At 42.5% G+C, this 24965-nt stretch overlaps 1 protein-coding gene across 6 annotated transcripts in view; it reads left to right on the forward strand.

The window, feature by feature from the left end:
* Window positions 1-24965, forward strand: part of ldb2a (LIM domain binding 2a) — a 91109-nt gene that overhangs the window by 50558 nt on the left and 15586 nt on the right. For all 6 annotated transcript variants that reach the window (XM_052488431.1, XM_052488434.1, XM_052488432.1 and 3 more), the window contains exons 3-6: window positions 5350-5522; window positions 14618-14740; window positions 18588-18671; window positions 21307-21430. In XM_052488431.1, coding sequence (XP_052344391.1) covers window positions 5350-5522; window positions 14618-14740; window positions 18588-18671; window positions 21307-21430 — 504 coding nt within the window. The remainder of the gene's footprint in view (window positions 1-5349; window positions 5523-14617; window positions 14741-18587; window positions 18672-21306; window positions 21431-24965) is intronic.

Raw genomic sequence — 24965 nt, forward strand, 5'->3', positions numbered from 1 at the left:
TCTCTCTCTCTCTCTCTCTCTCTCTCTCTCTCTCTCTCTCTCTCTCTCTCTCTCTCTCTCTCTCTCTCTCTCTCTCTCTCTCGGGAGCCACAGCCACTACTGTCTTTGGGGGACATTTCTAAATGAAGTTTTATTTCCCTAGCTATGCTCCCTCGGGAGAACAGTGGAACATAATTCCACCCAACAGTGTGTTGCCTCTAAAATGCATTATTTCTGCTCAGAATCAAGAGTCTTGCTGGATAATGTAGCTTGTTTCAGAGGAAGAGAGAGTAGGATGGGGTTCCAATGTGCGTGGCTTCTTTTGATTCAAAACACTGTTCTTCTAACAGGACTAGATGGCTGATGGCGCCGGAGAAGATGGCTAATGTTTTACGTGCACCTAACGGACTGTGTTTTTATGTTTGTTTTTCTGCGTTGTTTGTAGCTAATTTTTTAACATTTTGTACGTTTTATTTTACCTTTATTTAACTAGGCAAGTCAGATAAGAATAAATTCTTGTTTTCAATGATGGCCTGGGAACAGTGGGTTAACTGCCTGTTTAGGGGCAGAACAACAGATTTGTACCTTGTCAGCTCAGGATTTGAACTTGCAACCTTTCGGTTACGAGTCCAACGCTCTAACCACTTGCTGCTACCATCTCTTATGACTGAAAATAACTTCTGGACATCAGAACAGCGATTACTCACCACAAACTGGCAGAAGCTTTCTTTCCTTTAATGAGTCCGACGAGCCCGACGTGAAAGACATACTGCTTTCCTGGGAACAGACCCAAATCCCCGTCATTTGCGTGAAGAGACGATGGAGAAAAAGAGGACGAAGGTCAGGCTGCCTTCTGAGAATTCCTAAGCGATCAGATAAACCCCCCTTGCCTTCCATTCTTCTAGCTAACGTGCAATAAATGGAAAATAGAATCGATGACCTACGAGCAAGATTGAACTACCAATGGGACATTAATAACTGTAATATCTTATGCTTCACGGGGCATGACTGAACGACGACATTATCAACATACAGCTGGCTGGTTATACGCTGTATCGGCAGGATAGAACAGTGGCGTCTGGTAAGAAAAGGGGGAGCGGACTATGCATCTATGTAAACGACAGCTGGTGCACGACATCTAAGGCAGTCTCAAGGTTTTGCTCGCCTGAGGTAGTATCTCATGACAAGCTGTATACCACACCATCTACCTAGAGAGTTTTCATCTGTATGTTTCGTAGCTGTCTACATACCACCACAGACCGATGCTGGCACTAAGACCGCACTCAATGAGCCTTATTACACCATAAGCAAACAGGAAAACGCTCATCCAGAAGTGGCGCTCCTAGTGGCCGGGAACTTTAATGCAGGGAATCTTAAATCTGTTTTACCAAATTTCTATCAGAATGTTTGGGGTGGCAGGTAGCCGAGTGGTTAGAGTGTTAGGCCAGTAACCAAAAGGTTGCTGGATCGAATCTCTGACATGGTAAAACTCTGTCATTCTGCCCCTGAACAAGGCAGTTAACCACTGTTCCCCGGTAGGCTGTCATTGTGAATAAAAAATTGTTCTTAACTGACTTGCCTGGTTAAATAATTACAGGCAACATTCGCACTGTGCTAAAGGCTAGAGCTGCCGCTTTCAAGGAGCGGGACTCTAACCCGGAAGCTTGCAAGAAATCCTGCTATGCCCTCCGGCGAACCATCAAACAGGCAAATTGTCAATACAGGACTGAGATCGAATCATACTACACCGGCTCCGACACTCATCGGATATGGCAGGGCTTGCAAACCATTACAGATTACAAAGGGAAGCACAGCCAAGAGCTGCCCAGTGACAAGAGCCTACCAGACGAGCTAAACCACTTCTATGCTCGCTTCGAGGCAAATAACACTGAAACATGCATGAAGCACCAGCTGTTCCGTACAACGGTATGGTCACACTCTCCGCAGCCGATGTGAGTAAGACCTTTAAACAGGTCATCAACATTCACAAGGCCGCAGGGCCAGGCGGATTACCAGGACATACGCTGACCAAGTGTCTTCACTGACATTTTCAACCTCTCCCTGTAATAGCAACATGTTTTAAGCAGACCACCATTGTCCCTGTGCCCAAGAACACTAACCTGCCTAAATAACTATTGACCCGTAGCACTCACGTCTGTAGCCATGAAGTGCTTTGAAAAGCTGGTCATGGTTCACATCAAAACTATTATCCCAGAAACCCTAGACCCACTCTAATTTGCATACCGCCCAAACAGATCCACAGATGATGCAATATCTATTGCACTCCACACTGCCCTTTCCCACCTGGACAAAAGGAACACCTATGTGAGAATGCTATTCATTGACTGCAGCTCAGCGGTCAACACAATAGTGTCCTCAAAGCTCATCAATAAGCTAAGGACCCGGGACTAAACACCTCCCTCTGCAACTGGATCCTGTAGTTCCTGACGGGTGGACCTCCCCCAGGTGGTAAGGGTATGTAACACATCCACAACACTGATCCTCAGCACAGGGGCCCCTCAGGGGTGCGTGCTCAGTCCCCTCCTGTACTCCCTGTTGACTCATGACTGCACGGCCAGGCACGACTCCAACACCATCATTAAGTTTCCTGATGACACAACAGTGGTAGGCCTGATCACCGACAACGACAATACAGCCTATAGGGTGGAGGTCAGAGACCTGGTCGTGTGGTGCCAGGACAACAACCTCTCCCTCAACATGATCAAGACAAAGGAGATGATTGTGGACTACAGGAAAAGGAGGACCGAGCATGCCCCCATTGTCATCGACGGGGCTGTAGTGGAGCAGGTTGAGAGCTTCAAGTTCCTTGGTGTCCACATCACGAACTAACTAACATGGTCCAAGCACACCAAGACAGTCGTGAATAGGGCACGACAAAAGCTATTCCCCCTCAGGAATGAGTTTGGCATGGGTTCTCAGATCCTCAAAGGGTTCTACAGCTGCACCATCGAGAGCACTGGTTGCATCACTGCCTGGAATGGCAACCGCTCAGCATCCGACGACAAGGCACTTCAGAGGGTAGTGCATACGGCCCAGTACATCACAGGGGCCAAGCTTCCTGCCATCCAGGACCTCAATATCAGGCAGTGTCAGAGGAAGGCCCTAACAATTGTCAAAGACTCCAGCCACCCTAGTCATAGACTGTTCTCTCTGCTACCGCACGGCATAAGTCTCTTGAACATCTAATCAAATGGCTACCCAGACTATTTGCATTGCTCCGGTTTTAAGCTGCTCCTACTCTCTGTAATTATCTATTCATAGTCACTTTAATAACTCTACTTACATGTACATATTACCTCAATTACCTCAGCGAACCGGTGCCCCTGCACATTGACTCTGTACCAGTACCCCCCTGTATGTAGTCTCGTTATTGTTATTTTACTGCTGCTCTTTAACTACTTGTTACTTTTATTTCTTATTCTCATTTGTCTTTTTTAAACTGCATTGTTGGTTAAGGGCTTGTACAGTAAGTAAGCATTTCACTGTAAGGTCTACACCTGTTTTATTCGGCGCATATGACTGATACCATTTGATTTGATTTGATAGTGTCTCCTTCCCTTGTTACAAATACACTACCCCGCCATAAGCTGATAATGTGATGAAGAGATATCTTTTCTGTTTTGCATAATGTCACACAGTGTATCCTAAAGCATGATCCTTTTGTATCATTCGTTATATTAATTTAAACAGAGATCAAGCTGAAAGAGAATAGAGGGAAGATGAGAAAGAACAAGAAAGCCTGAGGGCAAAAGACACTGGCATACTTTCCCCTCCCCTCCCCTACTCTCTCTCTCTCTCTCTCTCTCTCTCTCTCACTCACTCTCTTGATTTTGTCAAACACTAAATCCGCACCTTTCATCCACTTTGAGTACTTTTAGCGTTCTCTAGTAACCTTTCACAGCTTTCCTGTAACTTTCAAACCAGACTGTCCCAAGTTTTACTTTGCTTGCTTGGAATAATTCCCTCACTAAACCGGCAAACAAGTGAAGGAGCCTGTATTTTGCTAAACAAATGGTTTGCTTTCTACTGTGTGGATACTTCACATTAAGCAAAGAAAAGCAGATCAGTAATGGCTAAAATTGGGTAGCATACATGGTGTAAAACCTTCTATCCATCTATACTGTAGGTCTTTGTCAGGTACCTTCACATACCTACACATTTTAATAGACCATAACTAGCCTATAAAGGCTAGTTTGGTAAAAACTTGAGTCTACAAATGTATTAATTACCTCTTTGGGCTAGGGGACGGTATTTTCACGTCCGGATGAAAAGTTTGCCCAAAGTAAACTGCCTGCTTCTCAGGCCCAGAAGCTAGGATATGCATATAATTAGTCGACTTTGATAGAAAACACTAACGTTTCTAAAACTGTTAAAATTATGTCTGTGAGTATAACAGAACTTATTTGGCAGACGAAACCCTGAGGACAAACCATCCAGGAAAAATAATTTTTGAGGTCACTCTCTTTTAATTTTCTATGAGGATCTAGATTTCTAAGGCACTTGGTTGCAGTTCCTATCGCTTCCACTAGATGTCAACAGTCTCTAGAAATTGGTTGATGTTTTTCCTTTGTGTAATGAAGAAGTAGGGCTGTTCAGAACGAGGGTCGAGTCTAGTGTACTGTTTGTTAGGGGTGCACGACCTGAAAACTCGCTCCACTTTGTTTTTATCCGCTATTGAACGCAGTTTATCCCGTCTTAAATTTGATCGATTATTCACGTAAAAAAATACCTAAAGTTTTATTAGGAAAGTTGTTTGAAATGTTTGGACAAAGATTACAGGTAACTTATTAGATATTTTGTAGTCATGTTGCGCGAGTTGGAACCTGTGTTTTTCTGGATCAAGCGCGCCAAATAAATTGACATTTTGGAGATATAACGACAGAATTAATCGAACAAAAGACCATTTGTGATGTTTATGGGACGTATTGGCATGCCAACTGAAGAAGCTCTTCAAAGGTAAGGCATTAATTATATCGTTATTTCTGAGTTTTGTGTCGCGCCTGGCGGGATGAAATATGATTGATTGTCTGTGTTTGTTTGATGGGGTGCTATCCTCAGATAATAGCATGGTTTGCTTTCGCCGTAAAGCCTTTTTGAAATCTGACACGGTGGCTGGATTAACAAGAAGTAAAGCTTTATTTTGGTGTATTGCACTTGTGATTTCACCGGATGTTGTCAAATCAATCCCGGTAAACGGGATTTGATCCCTAAGAAGTTTAATGAGTGAATTATGTATTTTTACTCTGTTTTCCCTGTTTTAAATTGGACATACACTCACCCTTCACTACTTTAGTCCCATATTTCAATTATTAATAACATCCCGCTCTTTTTTCCCCCTTTTTTTCTCAGCTATCGGACGAACGCTCATCCCGCGCTACTTCAGCACAGTGTTTGAGGGCGGCGTCACTGACCTCTACTACATCCTCAAGCACTCCAAGGAATCCTTCCACAACTCCTGCATCACTGTGGACTGTGATCAATGTACCATGGTCACTCAGCACGGTAAACCAATGTTTACAAAGGTAAGATCTAACCCCAGCAAAAAATGCAAGGCTGTCATTGTGACTTACCAAAACACCAAGATCTTATGAGATTTTATTTAATTTACTATCAAATTGAAATGATTTGTTTCAAGTTCGTATCCAAGACAGTTTTTTACATTTATTAAATTATTTTCCACAAAGCTGAAGAGAGTAAAAGTATGGTGGGTGAGGCTCCTAAAAGGAGTATCTAGCAGCACTATTCAGATGGTCAACTGTGTTGGAATTTGGTTCTGCAGACTGTCTTTTGAATTTAAAGTGAGGCTCGTGCTAGTGAAGATAGCTACAGGGATTCCTTGTTCCATGAATGAACACTGCAGTGAAGCACACACACAATTTACCTGCATAAAATTACCCACAATGCAGTGTTATCATAAAACCTAGTCACTATGTTAGGGGTATACCATAGCTTGCATAGTATCATGAGAAGAGAGGAAAATATCAACTGCAACAGATGAAGAACAATAACAGTACACACAAACACGGTAAATGAAAAATATTCTCTCAACCGCCCCATTTAAGCTTTAGCAAAATCAGGAAGTGGAAAAATTAATTCATTAAAAGAAATTCCACTAACAGAGCACGTTCCGGGAGCTCCCATCCAGGCTTCTGGCTCTGGAGCGCTGAATCTCAATGAGCTCTGCCTCGTTCCCCTCTTCTCTCACCTCCACCCTTCCACCCTCCTTCTTCCAGCCCCCCATTCCTCATCCCTGGAGAAATCATTCCTGGCTCCTTCCCTATCCCAAAGGGAAAAGCCCCCGCCATCCCGCTGGGAGTAATCTGGATGTGCAAACCCAGCATGTGTGCATGTACATGTGTGTGTACGTGTTCTTGTGTGGAATTGTGTGCGTGTGAGGCGAGGGTGTCGGTTTTTGCATGATGGTACCCCCCGCTGCACCCCTATGGTATCCCAGAACCTCGATGCAACACTCAGCAGGCCCCACTATACCTAGGCTCTGTGGATGAAGCATTGGGGCAAAGCCCTTGTTACTGTAGCCCAATTGCCATAACTTCCTGTGGGGGATGGAAAAACCAGACGGGAGATCTGTGGATGTAGCATCGGGACCAAAGCCCTTGTAACTGTAGCCCAGTGGGCCATCCCTACCTGTGGGGACAGTCAATGATTCTATCTCTCGCTGTTTAATTCTCATTTATTGAGTGATCTGTTTAAGCAAAAGCCAATTTGAATTGAATTGACGGTTGATGAATTAGAATGTAATAACAGTGTAATAATGGTATATTACAGCCTAATACAATTAATAGGGGAGCACTTGACTACAGAATTTACCCCCCTTAAGGGAAATATCTATTTTCTGACAACAACAAAAAGCTACATTTGGTAAGATTTAGATATGTGCACACAGGCTATCCATAGGCAAACACATTTTGAAGGGAAATAAGTGGGCAGAATGATATATATTTTTGTTATTTAATAAAAACAGAAACTTTAGAGAGGGTGGTGTTTTGCCCCACTATCAAAATGACATTGCACATCGCACTATTAATATCTTCAATATAATGACCTTTTGATGTATGGCCCCTCTTCTTATTTCCATCCTTCCTGTTCATCATTAAATTACTGTATCTCAAAATGGATTATGTAACTCAAAGAGGATACTTATAGATGATTTGGACTTGATTTGAAAATGCTAATATAGGTACCATTGACTTGCATCGATTGCCCAGTGTAACGGCGTTCTTCGTTTGTAGAAAGAGAGTCGGACCGAAATGCAGCGTGGTGGTTACTCATGACTTAAATGAAACAATCGCGATACATGATATAACTTCTACAAATACAAAACAACAAAACGGAACGTGAAACCTAATTACAGCCTATCTGGTGAAACTACACAGAGACAGGAACAATCACCCACGAAATACAAAGTGAAACCCAGGCTACCTAAATACGGTTCCCCATCAGAGACAACAAGAATCACCTGACTCTGATTGAGAACCGCCTCAAGCAGCCAAGCCTATACTAGACACACCCCTAATCAACCACAATCCCAATGCCTACAAAACCCCAATACGACAATACAATAACCCCATGTCACACCCTGGCCTGAACAAATGATTAAAGAAAACACAAAATACTAAGACCAAGGCGTGACAGAACCCCCCTAAGGTGCGGACTCCCGGACGCACCTCAAAACCATAGGGAGGGTCCGGTGGGCGTTTGTCCATGGTGGCGGTTCCGGCTCGGGACGTGGACCCCACTCCATTAATGTCCTAGTTCCTCCCCTTCGCGTCCTGGGATAATCCACACTCGCCGCCGACCATGGCCTAATAGTCCAACCCCACTGAACTGAGCAGCAGCTCGTGACTGAGGGGCAGCTCGGGACTGAGGCAGCTCGGGACTGAGGGGCAGCTCGGGACTGAGGGGCAGCTCGGGACTGAGGGGCAGCTCGAGACTGAGGGGCAGCCCGGAACTGAGGGGAAGCCCAGTACTGAGAGAAAGCCCAGTACTGAGAGGAAGCCCAGTACTGAGAGGAAGCCCAGTACTGAGATGAAGCTCAGGTAGGTAGCCGGCTCCGGTAGATCCTGGCTGGCTGGCGGATCTGGAAGATTCTGGTTGACTAGCAGATCTGGAAGATTCTGGTTGACTGGCAGATCTGGAAGAGACTGGTTGACTGGCAGATCTGGAAGAATCTGGTTGACTGGCAGATCTAGAAGATCATGGCTGACTGGCGGATCTAGCTGCTCTATGCAGACTGACAGCTCTGGCTGCTTCGAACAGGCAGGAGGCTCCGGCAGCGCTGTAGAGGAGGAAGGCTCTGATAGCGCTGAACAGGCGGGAGACTCCGACAGCGCAGGAGGGAAGGAAGGCTCTGATAGCGCTGAACAGACAGGAGACTCCGACAGCACAGGAGAGGCGAGGCGCACTGTAGGCCTGATGCGTGGTGCTGGCACTGGTGATACTGGAGCGAGGACACACACAGGAAGCCTGGTGCGGGGAGCTGCTACCGGAGGACTAGTGTGTGGAGGTGGCTCTGGATAGACCGGACCGTGCAGGCGCACTGGAGCTCTTGAGCACCGAGCCTGCCCAACCTTACCTGGCTCGATGCCCACTCTAGCCCGGCCAATACGAAGGGCTGGTATGAACCGCACCGGGCTATGCATAGTGCGCTCCATAGCATAACACTGTGCCTGCCCGGTCTCTCTAGTCCCCCGGTAAGCACAGGGAGTTTGCGCAGGTCTCCTACCTGGCGTATCCATACTCCCTGTAAGCCCCCCAAGACATTTTTGGGGCTGATTCCCGGGCTTCCATCCACGTCGCCGTGCTGCCTCCTCATACCAGCGCCTCTCCGCTTTAGCCGCCTCTAGTTCTTCCTTGGGACGGCGATATTCTCCAGGCTGAGCCCAGGGTCCTTTTCCGTCTAATATCTCCTCCCAAGTCCAGAAGTCCTTTGATCGCTGCTCCTCACGATTAACAGGGAGAGTTGGCTCAGGTCTGACTCCTGACTCAGCCACTCTCTCTCTGCGCCCTCCCCCAATACATTTTTGGTGGTGACTTTCGGTTTTCTTTCTGCGCCGCCGTGTTTTTCTTTTTGACTCCATTCTCCTATAGCCCTCTTCGCACTGCTCCAGCGAATCCCAGGCGGGCTCCGGCACTCTCTCTGGGTCGACCGCCCACCTGTCTATTTCTTCCCACGTAGTATACTCCATACCTCTGCTGTCCATAACATCTTCCCATGTCCATTCTCTGAATAATTCATCCTCCTTTCGCTGCTCATGCTGTCGCTGCCTGTTACCACGCCACTCGGTCCGTGTGTGGTGGGTGATTCTGTAACGGCGTTCTTCGTTTGTAGAGAAAGAGAGTCGGACCGAAATGCAGCGTGGTGGTTACTCATGTCTTAAATGAAACAATCGCGATACATGAAATAACTTCTACAAATACAAAACAACAAACGGAACGTGAAACCTAATTACAGCCTATCTGGTGAAACTACACAGAGACAGGAACAATCACCCACGAAATACAAAGTGAAACCCAGGCTACCTAAATACGGTTCCCCATCAGAGACAACAAGAATCACCTGACTCTGATTGAGAACCGCCTCAAGCAGCCAAGCCTATACTAGACACACCCCTAATCAACCACAATCCCAATGCCTACAAAACCCCAATACGACAATACAATAACCCCATGTCACACCCTGGCCTGAACAAATAATTAAAGAAAACACAAAATACTAAGACCAAGGCGTGACACCCAGGAGGTTTTGCCCCAAACATACTCACTTTAAATTGTACTACTTTATTAAAAACGGATGACCATTTTTAGCCTAAAGATAAATAATCCACTTGGTTAGAGAGAAAAATGGTCATCAGTTTTTAATAAAGTAGTACAATTTAAAGTGAGTATGTTTGGGGCAAAACCTCCTATATATATCCAAGTTAATTATTTATCTTTAGGCTCCCCTACTGGAGTATATATGCATATATATATATATAAATGTTTATAAATATATAAATGTTTATATATATATATATTTATATATATATATTTATTTATAAACATTTATAGATGTAACTCCGTTAAATTATATATTTACATTTTTCTAAAGCACACAATATGAAATCAATGTACCTCTAAATCGTTTTGTTGGAGTGACTTAAAACGTTAAGATGAGACAGATTCCATGTTTAGTTGAGCAAGACTAGTGGTATCCAGGGAAAGTGTTGGAAATGTTTTGGTGACATTAAGTGGTTTCTGTGAGAATTACAGGGGGGGGCGTTTACCCCTGGGGGTGTTTAACCCCAAGCCATCCGATTACAGACTAATACATAATGAATGTATATGATGATGTTTTATAATGTTACTATATGTTACAAATGTATTATTAATGCTCTATTACACCCTTATTTATAATGAATGTGTATATTTAAATAATATTTATATATTGAACCTAATCTATTATGTAGCACCTTATACAGTAGAGAATGGTGTCTCTTGAGCAAGCTTGTGGTGCTGTTTTACTCTCTCCTCCCAGAATATGTGACTGAGATCCCTAGCCAAGCAAATGTGGAGAATATTTATTACAGGCTTCTTAAATCAATTGGGACTCTCCAAGGGGCCTTACCTTTTTATGACCACTGTTTGTATTCACAACCATTTTCATCAGTTGCCTGTACCTTTCATACAGTCCCATGAAGTGTACTATTGTAAGAGTAAAGGTTTTGTAAAGCCATTTTATTGGTAAAGAAACTTCACTATGGTGTAGTTGCTACGACACATTTTGGCTGTACAGTTTATGTACACTAACCGTTAAAAGTTTTAGAACACCTACTCATTCAAGGGTTTTTCTTTATTTTTACTAATATAATAATAATAATATATGCCATTTAGCAGACGCTTTTATCCAAAGCGACTTACAGTCATGTGTGCATACATTCTACGTATGGGTGGTCCCGGGGATCGAACCCACTACCCTGGCGTTACAAGCGCCATGCTCTACCAACTGAGCTACAGAAGGACCATTTCTACAATGTAGAATAATAGTGAAGAGATCAGAACTATGAAATAACACATATGGAATCATGTAGCAATCAAAAAAGTGTTAAATAAATCAAAATATATTTCTTCAAATAGCCACCCTTTGCCTTGATGACAGCTTTGCACACTCTTGGCATTCTCTCAACCAGCTTCATGAGGTCGTCACCTGGAATACATTTCAATTAACAGGGGTGCCTTCTTAAATGTTAATGCGTTTCAGCCAATCAGTAGGGGGGATACAGAAGATAGCCCTATTTGGTAAAATACCAAGTCCATGTTATGGACATCTCAAATAAGAGAAATGACAGTCCATCATTACTTTAAGACATGAAGGTCAGTCAATATGGAACATTTCAAGAACTTTGAAAGTTTCTTCAAGTGCAGTTGCAAAAAGCATCAAGCGCTGTGAAGAAACTCGCTCTCATGAGGACCGCAACAGGAATGGAAGACCCAGAGTTACCTCTGCTGCAGAGGATTGTCACACCCTGATCAGGGCAGATTTGTACCTTGTCAGCTCGGGGGTTTGAACTTGCAACCTTCCAGTTACTAGTCCAACGCTCTAACCACTAGGCTACCCTGCCGCCCCTATTGGGGTGGGCATTCTATGTTGTTTTTCTATGTGTTTGGCCTGGTATGGTTCCCAATCTGAGGCAACTGTCTATCATTGTCTCTGATTGAGAACCATACTTAGCTAGCCTTTTCCCACCTGGTGTTTGTGGGTAGTTGTTTCCTGCTTTGTGATTTCACCTTACAGGACTGTTTCGATTTTAATTTCTTACATTCACTTTGTTATTTTGTATTTTCGTGGTCTGTTATAATAAATAATAATGGACACTTACCACGCTGCGTTTTGGTCCGATCCTTCCTACTCCTCATCCGATGAAGACGAAGATCGTTACAAGGATAAGTTCATTTGAGTTTACCAGCCTCAGAAATTGCAGCCCTTCACAGAGTTGAAGGAACAAACACATCTCAACATCAACTGTTCAGAGGAGACTGTGTGAATCAGGCCTTCATGGTCGCATTGCTGCAAAGAAACTACTACTAAAGGACACGAATAAGGAGAACAGACTTGCTTGGGCCAAGAAACATGAGCAATGGACATTAGACCGGTTGAAATGTGTCCTTTGGTCAGGAGTCCAAATTTGCGATTTTTGTTCCAACTGCTGGGTCTTTGTGAGATGATCTCCGCATGTGTATTTCCAAATGTAAAGCATGGAGGAGGATGTGTTATGGTATGTGGGTGCTTTGCTGGTGACTGTATGTGATTTATTTAGAATTCAAGGAATACTTAACCAGCATGGCTACCACAGCATTCTGCAGCGATACGCCATCCCATCTAGTTTGGGGTTAGTGGGACTATTATTTGTTTTTCAACAGGACAATGACCCAACACACCTCCAGGCTGTTTAAGGGCTATTTGACCAAGAAGGACAGTGATGGAGTGCTGCATCAGATGACCTGGCCTCCACCATCACCCGACCTCAACCAAATTGAGATGGTTTGGGATGAGTCGGACCGCAGAGTTAAGGAAAAGCACCCAACAAGTGCTCAGCATATGTGGGAACTCCTTCAAGACTGTTGGAATAGCATTCCAGGTGAATCTGGTAGAGAGAATGCCAAGAGTGTGTAAGGCTGTCATCAAGGCAAAGGGTGGCTACTTTGAAGAATCTAAAATATAACATACTGTATATTTTGATTTATTACTACATGATTCCATATTTGTTATTTCATAGTTTTGATGTCTTCACTATTATTCTACAATGTAGAAAATAGTAAAAATAAAGAAAAACCCTTGAATGAGTTCTAAGACTTTGACCGATAATGTACAGTACACATATGATAAAATGTATTTTTTTCTGGACAATATTTCTGTACATTTAGGGGTCCCTTTATATTCTGTTTAACTCCGTGATAACGCTTCATCGAGTTTCCGAATAGAATGTTTCACAATGTACAAAAATATATATTTTAGCATGTGTAGGTCTTTGTGTTAATACCAATGGAAGCGTTACAGAATTTCACTAACATCTGTAGCCAGTATCGTTAAACTCGTACTTTTGCCCTGTGGCCAGAGTGCACTCATCTAAGAAGCCGTTGGAATCATAATCAAACTAGAACGAAAACCCTTTCCATTGTCCATTAAACAGTTAGGATTATTTTAAAATATGTATTCTGTCTAATCTGCACAGATCTAAAGACAACCATATTGTTTGTTAGATATCCAATGACTAACTTGATAACTATCAGAAAGTAGTTCCGTAATGTCATCTCAATGGCCAGAATAACTCATGACTACAAAATCCAGACAGTACATACTGCATAGAGAAACATCCTCACATTGTAGCCAAGTAGCATAGACAAAACTACATTACCAGAATGGGTTAAATCATATATTCAATGGTAGGAGATAGCAGAGGGGGAAAAAAAATCCCTTTTTCTCTACTTTTTCATTTTTTTCCAGGGTTGCGGAGTGATACCACGTGACCAGGCCTGTATGCCCGCCAGCCTCTTTCTTGTTGATCCTCTAGAGACCATCTGTGCTGGGGGCATTGATTAGAGTGTGTCTGGTGGGATTACATCTTTTTGGTTGCCATGCCAACTAATCAGCTGATTTTTTTTTTTTTGCTGCCCGCTCTCTCCCTCCCTCCGGTTGCCACAGCAACGAAACATCGGGAACTGCAAGGGCCCCTACAACACTGAATTCGGCTAAAGGGGCGAATGTGTTTTTTTTTCCTGTCTCTCACTCATACTGTCTCTCTTTCGCTTGCGCTCTCTCTCTCTCTCTCTCTCTCTCTCTTGCACACTCTCCCTCTCTCATTATTTCTCTGTTTCTTAATTGGCTACTCTCTCTGACCCAAACTTATTTTGTCTCTGCCGTAAACACACTCCTCTCAACGTCATCTTCAAGAGAGTGTGAGGGATGAGAGGAACAAGGACAGACCTGCTGAATAAGGACAGAGTAAATAATAGTCTGCCCAATTCCAAACAACTTGAACAAATTTGAAACTGAAGGACATGCTGAGTTTTATGAAAATCATTCCTTGCTTATAAAAATCGATCCCTGTTGTGATTACCCAATAAACAGACGTCCACATGCCAGCAAATTAAAAATGTCTGATAGTAAAAGAAATACTGTGCATTACTTATGTAAATAAGGTATTTCTGTTTTTTATTTGTAATAAATTTGCTAAAAAAAATGTAAAATTCGTTTTCGGTTTGTCATTACGGTGTATTGTGTGTAAATTGATGAAGGAATGTTTAATCCATTTTAGAATAAGGCTGTAACGTAACAAAATGTGGAAAAAGTGAAGGGGTCTGAATACTTTCTGAATGCACTGTACATTAGTGTGGGGGAATGATGTCAAAGGTGACGTAAACTGTAGCCTACTGTGTACTAAGTGATCTTGAAAACATATGTTGAATGAAGCTGAGTATTCCTACATTTGTTACAAAGGATGTTATGAATGATACTGCAGCACTCATAAATGTGTCATGCTTGGTCTCAGGAAGGTGTTACGCATGTCTTCTGTATACGCCCTTCTAAGAAAGTGTTACCCCGGCTTTGTTGTTGGGACAGGTATGCACAGAGGGCCGCCTGATTCTTGAATTTGCCTTTGACGACCTCATGAGGATCAAGACTTGGCACTTCACCATCCGGCAGAACCGAGAACTCATCCCCCGCAGCATCCTGGCCATGCACGTGAGTGGTGTGACATCATCAACATGCGCTGACTGCACACCCACACAAATGTAACGCATCGAGTTGGATAGAGGGCACTGGCCATGCTGTCACAGACGCCGCTATAGCAAGATGCAGAGGTGTGCCCTATGTCCAACTCTATGCTTTGACATCATCAACATGTGCCACCCACGCACCGTAGAGAATTATAGAGAATTATGAGAATGATAGAGAATAATAGAGAATGGTGAGAACCATAGAGAATGTTGAGGAAGTCACCATGGATATACTCAGTTTTGCATGGACATTGCCATTGAGGGCTTCCACCATTTTAAAGTAGTCAACTGGGTGAGGATGGGTTGGGAGCGATCAGCCAATGATCAGAGCATTGTTTTCTTCAACCTCTTGAGTCCCACACTCACGCCGGCATCATTTAGTGCTTCTAACCCCTTTTAAACATTGTGTGTTTGCTACAGACTTCTGTTTTTTTGCATTGGATTCGTCTATTTCTTCCACCATTAGCCTGTGCGATTGACGGAGGCTGAAGTATACCTTATTGACATAGGATTTGCGGTATGTTGACAGAACAAATAATTGGGCAATGTTTATATGGTCCCCTTTCAGACAGCCAAATATTTTCCACATTCTTGTCGGCATTCACCTTTTATACCGCCATTGCTTGCCACGACTGAGCAAGAGACATTCAACTTTGACTCTGTTGTTGAGATCGTTGTCATGTTAACCTGATGTGAGAGAGCAAGCTCTAAATCCGACAGAAATGCTGCTTTCAATGTACTGCTTCCATTTCTTCACATTCACAATTAGTAAGTTCAGTCAGTTAGCAGCTCGCCATACTTGTAAAGCCATTTGTACTATAATGTGTTGATTTTCATGCTATGGTGAATTAAAAAGGTGGCTACAGTTAAACTCAAAATGTTGGAGATAGCAAACAGCTAGCTAATGTTAGCAACAAACCAAGTCATTGTCTAGAGAAAGTTGCTTTTAGTTGCCCGGCTTGCTTGATTGACATGTCTTGTCCACAAAATAGAGCAAGTAATGTTTCTATTTGGACCGGACTATGATTTCATTTGTGCCAATTGCCAAAGATGGTAAGGTAACGTTTATACTGAGGGGTTGGCGGGACATTTAAATACATTATGGCAATAATGACTAGGAAATAGAAGTACAGGCATTGTCGCCTGCAATACGTTTCAGATATAAAGGAAAGGCAGCAAAAAAAGGAAAGGCAGCAAAAAGATGCTAAAGTTGGTGTAAAAACGTCTTGGTTTGACAGTTGTACTGGAGATGTGTTTGTGAGACAAGGTTGACTCTCGAAAACGGTTTGAGCTGCAAAGTATTATAAACCCACTATGAAAAGCTTTGACTCTCGCGAACACGCAAATGTAATGTTTTGCTCTATGATGCTCACAAGCCACACAACAGTCGTTAGAAGGTCAGGGTCGTCTACATAGAAGATTATAGGAAATCCCAGGACATAGTGTCTATAATACTGAAATAAGCTCACATAGTTGCTGTCACAAATTCCAAACTTCACACAGTTGTCACTGACTAGTTGGATATTAATTTCCCACAGAGCAAACAATTTCTATACTTACAGCATTCTTTTTTTGCGTGGCAAAAATTATTTGTTCTTTGATATTTGTCAATAAAACTCATTCATGCAAATGTTAATTTCAAATTGTTTTGTGTTCTTGTAGCCATGATTGTCCTAAAAAAGAAACTGGTAAAACACTTCAATGTGAGGCTAAATATGAGGGCATAGAAAGCAGATGAATGAAAGTTGTGAATTTGAACCTGGGGCCAATTGGTTGCATGGTTTGGAAACGGCTTTAAGCTATATCACAGCCATATAGTGGCCACAATAAATGAATGACACGCAGGATTTGGTTCATGACTCCAGCAATGCAGGTGGCGGTTAAGTCACCAATATTAGCTTTATGCTTTTTTCAAACAAAAGAAGAAGAACATTTACAACTTGAAAATGGAGATGGCCTCAATGGCTCTGCCCGTGCTCTCACAGACGCTATAATGGCACAATACAAAGAGGAGTCCTCTAACTATATGTCACCTGCCCATTTCCCATTCAGGTGTATCGTATCCTCAAAATATAATGCGAGTCCTGCTCCACAGGGTCTAAAGTGCCCCAACTCCACCAAGACACTTAAATGCTATTCATAGCATATGAATTTAAAAGCCATACAAAGCAGTTTGGAAAGTGTCCCAATTTGGAGGGATTTCATAAACCAATTTATTTGCAGACATCAAAGGAAGGCTTGGATCAAAGAGGGCCCTTGCCTGAGCAACAACAAAAAAAAAGGTCAAATTAATAATCTGTTTAATTCCAGTAAGTGTATTCAACATAATAGTCACACGGAAGGAAGGCCAGTAAAAGTGAGCAACTTATAAATTGTCATAATTCCATACGTTAGACATAGTATATTATATTCAGTAGTGCACAGTCATACTCGTGTCAATACTCTAGTATATTGAATATGTATGCATCAAATACATTACCCATATGCATGTAACCTATCGTAATCTAAATTGCATAGCCTACCTTGAAAAGTGTGCAACAATGACTGATAGAAACAGTCTATTTTCTTCAGCCGTGTGGGCCTACAGGTACATTTAAGAAGTAGTTTTCCACGTGTAGCCAGCCTCCTTCTTTTTGCCAAATCTTCCTATGAAATTCACACACCATTAAATTGGCCCCTGTGGGTATTCCCACTAATTCCAGGAGAGTAGGGTATTGTGGGCCCTGGCCTGATATTTCACAGGCATGTGAGTGATGTGTAAAAGTGAGTTAGCTCTTTTGATCATAGCCTCAACTAATGAAAAGGGTAGAGGGAACTAGGTCTGGAAATGAGAAGACTGAATTTAGACAGACACAATCGTGCTTGTGCGCGTGCACACAGACATGCACAACACCAACATAGACACAAACGCAGACAATACACAAACATGTACATACACACATGTGCGCGCACACATGCACGCGCACACACACACACACACACACACACACACACACACACACACACACACACACACACACACACACACACACACACACACACACACACACACACACACACACACACACACACACACACACACACACATCACAGGCTATGTTATAACATTTTAAACATTCCGTTTTTTGCTCGAGTTTTCATTTCTTGTAAAAGCACACATTTTGGAATGGAAATGTTGTGGGTATTTCATAGTCTCACAGTTTTGTGGGTACTTCAAGGTTAGACTATTCTGGCACGGATCATTTTTTTCAAATGGTATTCAATGTAGTTATTGGTAACCATGGTTGAAAAAGCATTTGACACCTCTTGGAGTCACAGGTTCTCACAATACTAGAGGTGGCTAGTTGGCATTGATATTTAATTTCCAATTTCAAATCATAGTCTAAGATTAAGCTTTTCTTTTTATCATGTTTTTTTTTCCCCATCGTCCTTTATCCACATACTCAGACTCAACTTTATGGTAGTCGTTGGTTCAATAGCGACCTAGCCAATGCTAGAGCAGAAGCAAAGCATAGTTCTGTCTTTCCCTCCTCTTGGACAATACAGAACGACTTGATATTTTCCTTCCTGACTTTCTCCACACAAAGATACAACTGGAGATGAGACTATGCATTTTTCATAAGCTTCGAAATGGAAGCATGCGCCAGGCCAAGCTGTCTCTTGGTTTGTTAATACACTGCATTTTCAGACTGAAGACTTACACTATATGAAAGAGTGCTAACAAGTTAATATTAGTAGTTAATATAAATGAATACTGTATGTTGCCTCTCTCAATTTCATTACCCCCCCACTCCCCCTTCCCCAACCCTTAGGCACAAGACCCCCAGGTTTTGGAGCAGCTCTCCAAAAACATCACCCGCATGGGGCTCACCAACTTCACTCTCAACTACCTCAGGGTAAGAGCTCTCTCTCTCTCTCTCTCTCTCACACTTTAATTCAATCGCCCTCTCTCCCCCTCTCTCTCTCTCTCTCTCTCTCTCTCTCTCTCTCTCTCTATCTCTCTCTCTCTCTCTGTCTTCTTTGTCTATCTGCCTCTCTCTGTACCTATGTCTCTCTCACTCGCTCTTTCTCTCGCACACACACACACACACACACACACACACACACACACACACACACACACACACACACACACACACACACACACACACACACACACACACACACACACACACACACACACACACACACACACACACACACACTTTAATTCAATCACCCTTTTTCTCTCTGTCTCCTCTGTCTGTGTCTGTGCGGGTCTGTTGCTCTCTCTCTCTCTCTCTCTCTTCCTTTCACACTCACATAAAGACACACACACAAAGACAGGCACAAACATGCACCCACGCACAAACACACTCACACGCCGCCACTACTCAATATGTCAATCACCTTGATATAGGTACCGTGCCACGCCATCCACAATTTTAATTAGGTATGCCTACCTGAAGATTATTTTTCAGGATATTTTATGAATTTCAAGATGGAATATACAAAATAACATTCACAGACTGCCAGCTATCACAATATGTTATTTTATTGAGAACAATACGTAAATACATCAGTGAATATCCCCCTATATGTATATCCTTGCTTACTTTTTAGGTCCATTCCTCACTTTATAACATATACTTAGTAAAAGTCTCAGCAGCCTGCACCAGAATACATTAGTCAGTATTTCAGCTCTCTTTTGTTTGTGCTTTTCATTCCAAGACTGAGTGACAGCTCCGATTTCCAAATGGGAGAACAAGAGAGGGAGAACGAGGGAGAAAAGAGAGAGGGAGCGAATTAATTGGATCGAGAAAATTAGCATAACATTAATGAACGCTCCCTGTTGAGACTCATAATTGTGAAATGCAGCGCGGAGAGACGGCGAAGTGCCTAGCCATTGTTTATTTAGAAGACTGTGGAGAGAGAGAGAGAGAGAGAGAGAGAGAGAGAGAGAGAGAGAGAGAGAGAGAGAGAGAGAGAGAGAGAGAGAGAGAGGGGAGAAAGAGAGAGCGACAGAGAGAGAGGGCTCGGGGGTGTGTTTTTTTTTTTTTAACAACCATTCTTACCATTTTGTTGGACTTCTTCTTCTTTTTTTGTCCTCGTTGTTGTTTTTGTCTTCTCGAGATCCATAGCAGCTTACCATGAGCATGATTATGGAATGCATATGGAAAAATCATATGGAATATGTTGAGTGCACTTTTGGAGATGTTTGTGTCATAACACACCTATATTATCGTCATTTATCATATATATATATATATATATTGCACCTTTTTATTTTGAATTTTAAACCTCTCTTTTACTTCTGATAAAAATCGAATTACGCCTTGCTTTTCAGTTATTGACAGCATATCATCCATTACCAATAGGACATTTATCCATTGGCCTTTAGTGTAGAACTACTAGGCTAAGAACTACTAGGCTATTCGTTTTTTTAAAATGACAACCTACCTCATTTATCCAAATAAAAACACCCCCCTGTAATTTTTCACCAACAAATCCTAGTCTTGGCTCTGAGGCGAATTAGGAATTGGTCGACTGTTGGAGGTCGATGTGGGGTTAATTTCATACTGTACTTTGAGTAAACATCATCCCGTCTTCCTCACGTCACAGTGAGCCATAGCGATTTCTATCTCACTATCTTAGTGTCGCTGATCAGATAAAATACGCCCTTTCCTCAAGTAAATGGAGTCTTTATTGTCTTTCGAAAGGCTCTCGTGGGTTTCCCATCATTTATCAGTTCTTCCCAAAGAGACTGACGCTTTCCTGGCCAAGGGTCAAAACCGGCTTTTTTTTTGCGGGGTCAGTGTATTTAAGCCTTTCCATGTATGAGAGCCGTAAAGCAGGCTTCCTATCATTCAACCTGAAAATAGCACTTGTTTTCAGGCTCAAATCCAGGGATTGTTCCCTGAGCTAGGGGGGGGGGCATAGTCGTGTCAAGAGGATGGTATCAGAGAAAGAACAAACATGGGTTTAGTGGGCTATATGCATGTTCACTTTGCCTGCAGACAGTGCAATGCCATTATAAAATAGCTCTGTAGTAATAGAGTGAATGGCATTTCTCGACCCTGTGACTCGCTGGTCTGGTATTTTTTTAAACGTCTCAGAGTAGGAGTGCTGATTTAGGATGAGGTCCGTCCCCCTTACATATAATTGTATTCCTTATGATCTAAAAGCCGAAACTGATCCTATATCAGCACTCCTACTTTGAATACAGGCCCAAGTCTGTTTTAATAGGCCTATGAGTATGTGAATTGGCTGGTTAAGAGAACTGTTGAGGACTGTCCTATTCAAACTGCCAAACTGGCCCGCGTGTCCTCTTTGTGATGACGTCATAGGTCACTTGATGATGCTCCTTGTTGGATTCTCAAATTGTCCACAAGAGTTTCAGATTCAGCATGTATAGGTGATACCCTTTGGAGCAAAGCTCACATAGTGATTAAAGATCCATTTTCACCAACATGGAAAACATGTTGTGTGTGCATTTTAATACTTCTGAATCTAACATTTGCGCGCGTGTGTGTTCTTGTTCTCCATCTGCAGCTGTGTGTTATCCTGGAGCCCATGCAGGAGCTCATGTCTAGGCACAAGACCTACAACCTCAGCCCTAGGGACTGTCTGAAGACATGCCTGTTCCAGAAGTGGCAGAGAATGGTGGCCCCACCAGGTAACGTTTGTACTGCCTTAATCACCAAACACACTTGTCTGCAGCTGTCAATGGCAGTGTCCCAAATGGCACCATATTCTCTTTACAGTGCACTACTTTTCACCAGAGACCTATGGGACGCAGACAATGTTGTTATAGTGACTTAAAAGTAATAGGAGAGCTGAGGTGACATAATGACAATGGTTGGATTGTCTCATTTCTAATGAGAGCATGTTAAAGAACAGAGAAGGTAAATATCTATTATATATTGCGTGTGCTTAAAATATATTCTCCCTGTCAGGAATCGGGAAATTTAATAGCAATTCCTGAGACAGACAATTCCTATTTGAATAGACTGTAACCAGACATTTCAAGGTATTATGATTGATGTTTAAAGGATGGTTCTTGAAAAATAGTTGGCTTAAATTGGCTGTGCAGTGTTAAAGCTGGAGTAGAAATGAGCAGGTGTTTTGGACATATTTGAGGCCTGCAAATTACTGCAATGTTCGCCAGGGCATGACAAGACGTCTTTAAAAAGCAACACCAGTAGAAACCCTTTGACTCAGATCTGTGTAATGTGTGCGAGGCTTCTGAACTTTAATTAAGGGTGGCTGGTGTAATCAAACTACAAGATCCAACTCCCTCGCTGATAGCTCCCCAAAGGTTTGAATTTTTCCGTTTATAAAAAATAAAAAAATAGTTTCCACTGTCATTGAGCGTAGAATCTTCTTGAACAGACTCTTTGAAAAAGGAGACGTTGAACTGTCATTGTCTAATTACGCACAAGGGGATAAACCTTTGTTCAATTGCATGTTGTATGGTGTTAGGGATCAGTGAAAAAAATGTTTAAGATGCCAAACATATCAACCGTACAGGAGCTGATAGCAGTTTGGGGATCCAGAAGCCTTCGGAACGGATTCAGACCCCTTGACTTTTTCCACATTTTGTTAGGTTACAAGCTTATTGTAAAATTGATTCAATCGTTTTTTTTCTTCATCAGTATACACACAATACCCCATAACGACTAAGCAAAAACAGGTTTTTAGAATGTTTTGCTAATTTATACATTTTAAAAAGGAGAAAAAAATGTAATAGCACATTTACATAAATATTTAGACCCTTTACTCAATACTGTGTTGAAGCACATTTGGCAGTGATTACAGCCTCGAGTCTTCTTGGGTATGACGCTACAAGTATGACACTACAAGTAAGTAGACCTGTATTTGGGGAGTTTCTCCATTTCTTCTCTGCAGATCCTCTCAAGCGCTGTCAGGTTGGATGGGGAGCGTTGCTGCATAGCTATTTTCAAGTCTCTCCAGAGATGTTCAATGGTGCTCAAGTCCAGGCTCTGGCTGGGCCACTCAAGGACATTCAGAGACTTGTCCCAAAGCCACTCCTGCATTGTCTTGGCTGTGTGCTTAGGGTTGCTGTTCTGTTGAAAGGTGAACCTTCGCCCCAGTCTGAGGTCCCGAGCTCTCTGGAGCAGGTTTTCATCAAGGATCTCTCTGTACTTTGCTCTGTTCATCTATGCCTCGATCCTAACTAGTCTTCTAGTCCCTGCCGCTGAAGAACATCCCCACAGCATGATGCTGTGACCACGTAGGGATGGTGCCAGGTTTCTTCCAGACCTGACGCTTGGCATTCAGGCCAAAGAGTTCAATCTTGGTTTCATCAGACCAGAAAATCTTGTTTCTCATGGACTGCGAGTCATTAGGTGCCTTTTGGCAAACTCCAAATGGGCTGTCATGTGCCTTTTACTGAGGGGTGGCTTCCGTCTGGCCACTCTACCATAAAAGCCTGATTGGTGGAGTGAGGCAGAGATGGTTGTTCTTCTAGAATCTCCACACAGGAACTCTAGAGCTCTGTCAGAGTGTCCATCGAGTTCTCTGTCACCTCCCTGACCAAGGACCTTCTCCCCCGATTGCTCAGTTTGGCCAGGAGGCCAGCTCTAGGAAGAGTCTTAGTGGTTCCAAACTCCTTCCATTTAAGAATGATAGAGGCCACTGTGTTCTTGGGGACCTTCAATGCTGCAGACATTTTTTAGTACCCTTCCTCAGATCTGTGCCTCGACATAATCATGTCTCCTGTCTTCGACCTCATGGCTTGGTTTTTGCTCTGACATGCACTGTCAACTGTGGGACCTTACATAGACAGGTGTGTGTCTTTCCAAATCATTTCCAATCAATTGAATTTACCACAGGTGGAGTAAAATCAAGTTGTAGAAACATCTCAGGGATGATCAATGGAAACAGGATGCACCCGAGCTCAATTTAGAGTGTCATAGCAAAGGGTCTGAATACTTATGTAAATAAGTTATTTCTGTTTTTTTTATTTTTAATACATTTGCAAAACTTGCTTTTGCTTTGTCATTATGGAGCATTGTGTATAGATTGCTGGGGAATTTTAAAAAACAATTTTAGAGTAAGGCTGTAAAAAGGCAATGGGTCTGAATACTTTCCGAAGGCACTGTATGTGTTACATGTTGCCTTGACTCATTGCTGGTTTCCAGACTAGTGGACTTTATACTTCACATTGTATTGGTTGTACAGCCAGGTTATTAAAATGGTAGCTTTTGTCATTTGAAACAGATCTTGGATCAGTTTAGCTGGTCATACGTTATTCGTGTGCCACTACAGCTCGTCCGTCCAGCTGTGTTTTTAAACAAAACCAAACTGAACTATGCCGGTCTACTGTAATTGTAGTTTCCTCATTAGTCAAGTTTTTCATCTTTCCTCCAATTCTTCTCGGACCAGGAAAATGGTTCTGTTTTAGCGAGGAAGGAAGCACAGATGCATTTATGCGCTGATAAGTATTTTTTGTGGAAATGGATTTGAGTTTTAGTGCGTATTTTGTTCAACATAAAGGTAAACAGTTGTGATGCCAGAAAAGGATTTCATGTTCCTGTACCCAGGCTTGTCAAAGTAGTGGATGGGAATTGGTAATAGACTTCATTTTCATAGTTTGTCGTGACAACCATAAACATTAAAATGTAGTAGTAATAGAGAATTTGATTTGGTTGTAGTTGCAGACATTATATTTTTTATTTAAAAAATGTGTGTATGCTCCCCAGTTATGTTATCTACTCAGATAAATGATACACTAAGCATACAAAACATTAAGAACACCTAATATTGATTCAGAGGAATAACATGGACTCTACAAGGTGTCCAAAGCATTCCACAGGGATGCTGGCCCATGTTGACTCCAATGCTTCCCACAATTGTTTCAAGTTGGTTTGATGTCCTTTGGATGGTTAACACACGGGAAACTGTTGAGCCTGAAAAACCCAGTAGCATTGCAGTTCTTGACGCAAATCGGTGCTCCGAGCACTTACTGCTATACCCCGTTCAAAGGCACTTAAATATTTTTGTCTTGCCCATTCACACAATCCATGTCTCAACTGTCTCAAGGCTTAAAACCCCATCTTTAACCTGTCTTCATCTACACTGATTGAAGTGAATTTAATAAGTGACCTGGATTCACCTGGTCAGTCTATGTAATGGAAAGGTGTTCTTAATGTTTTGTCCACTCAGTGTGTGTTGCTGGTTTGCTTTTG

Source organism: Oncorhynchus keta, chromosome 30 (assembly GCF_023373465.1).
Source record: "Oncorhynchus keta strain PuntledgeMale-10-30-2019 chromosome 30, Oket_V2, whole genome shotgun sequence".
Classification (NCBI taxonomy): Eukaryota; Metazoa; Chordata; class Actinopteri; order Salmoniformes; family Salmonidae; genus Oncorhynchus; species Oncorhynchus keta.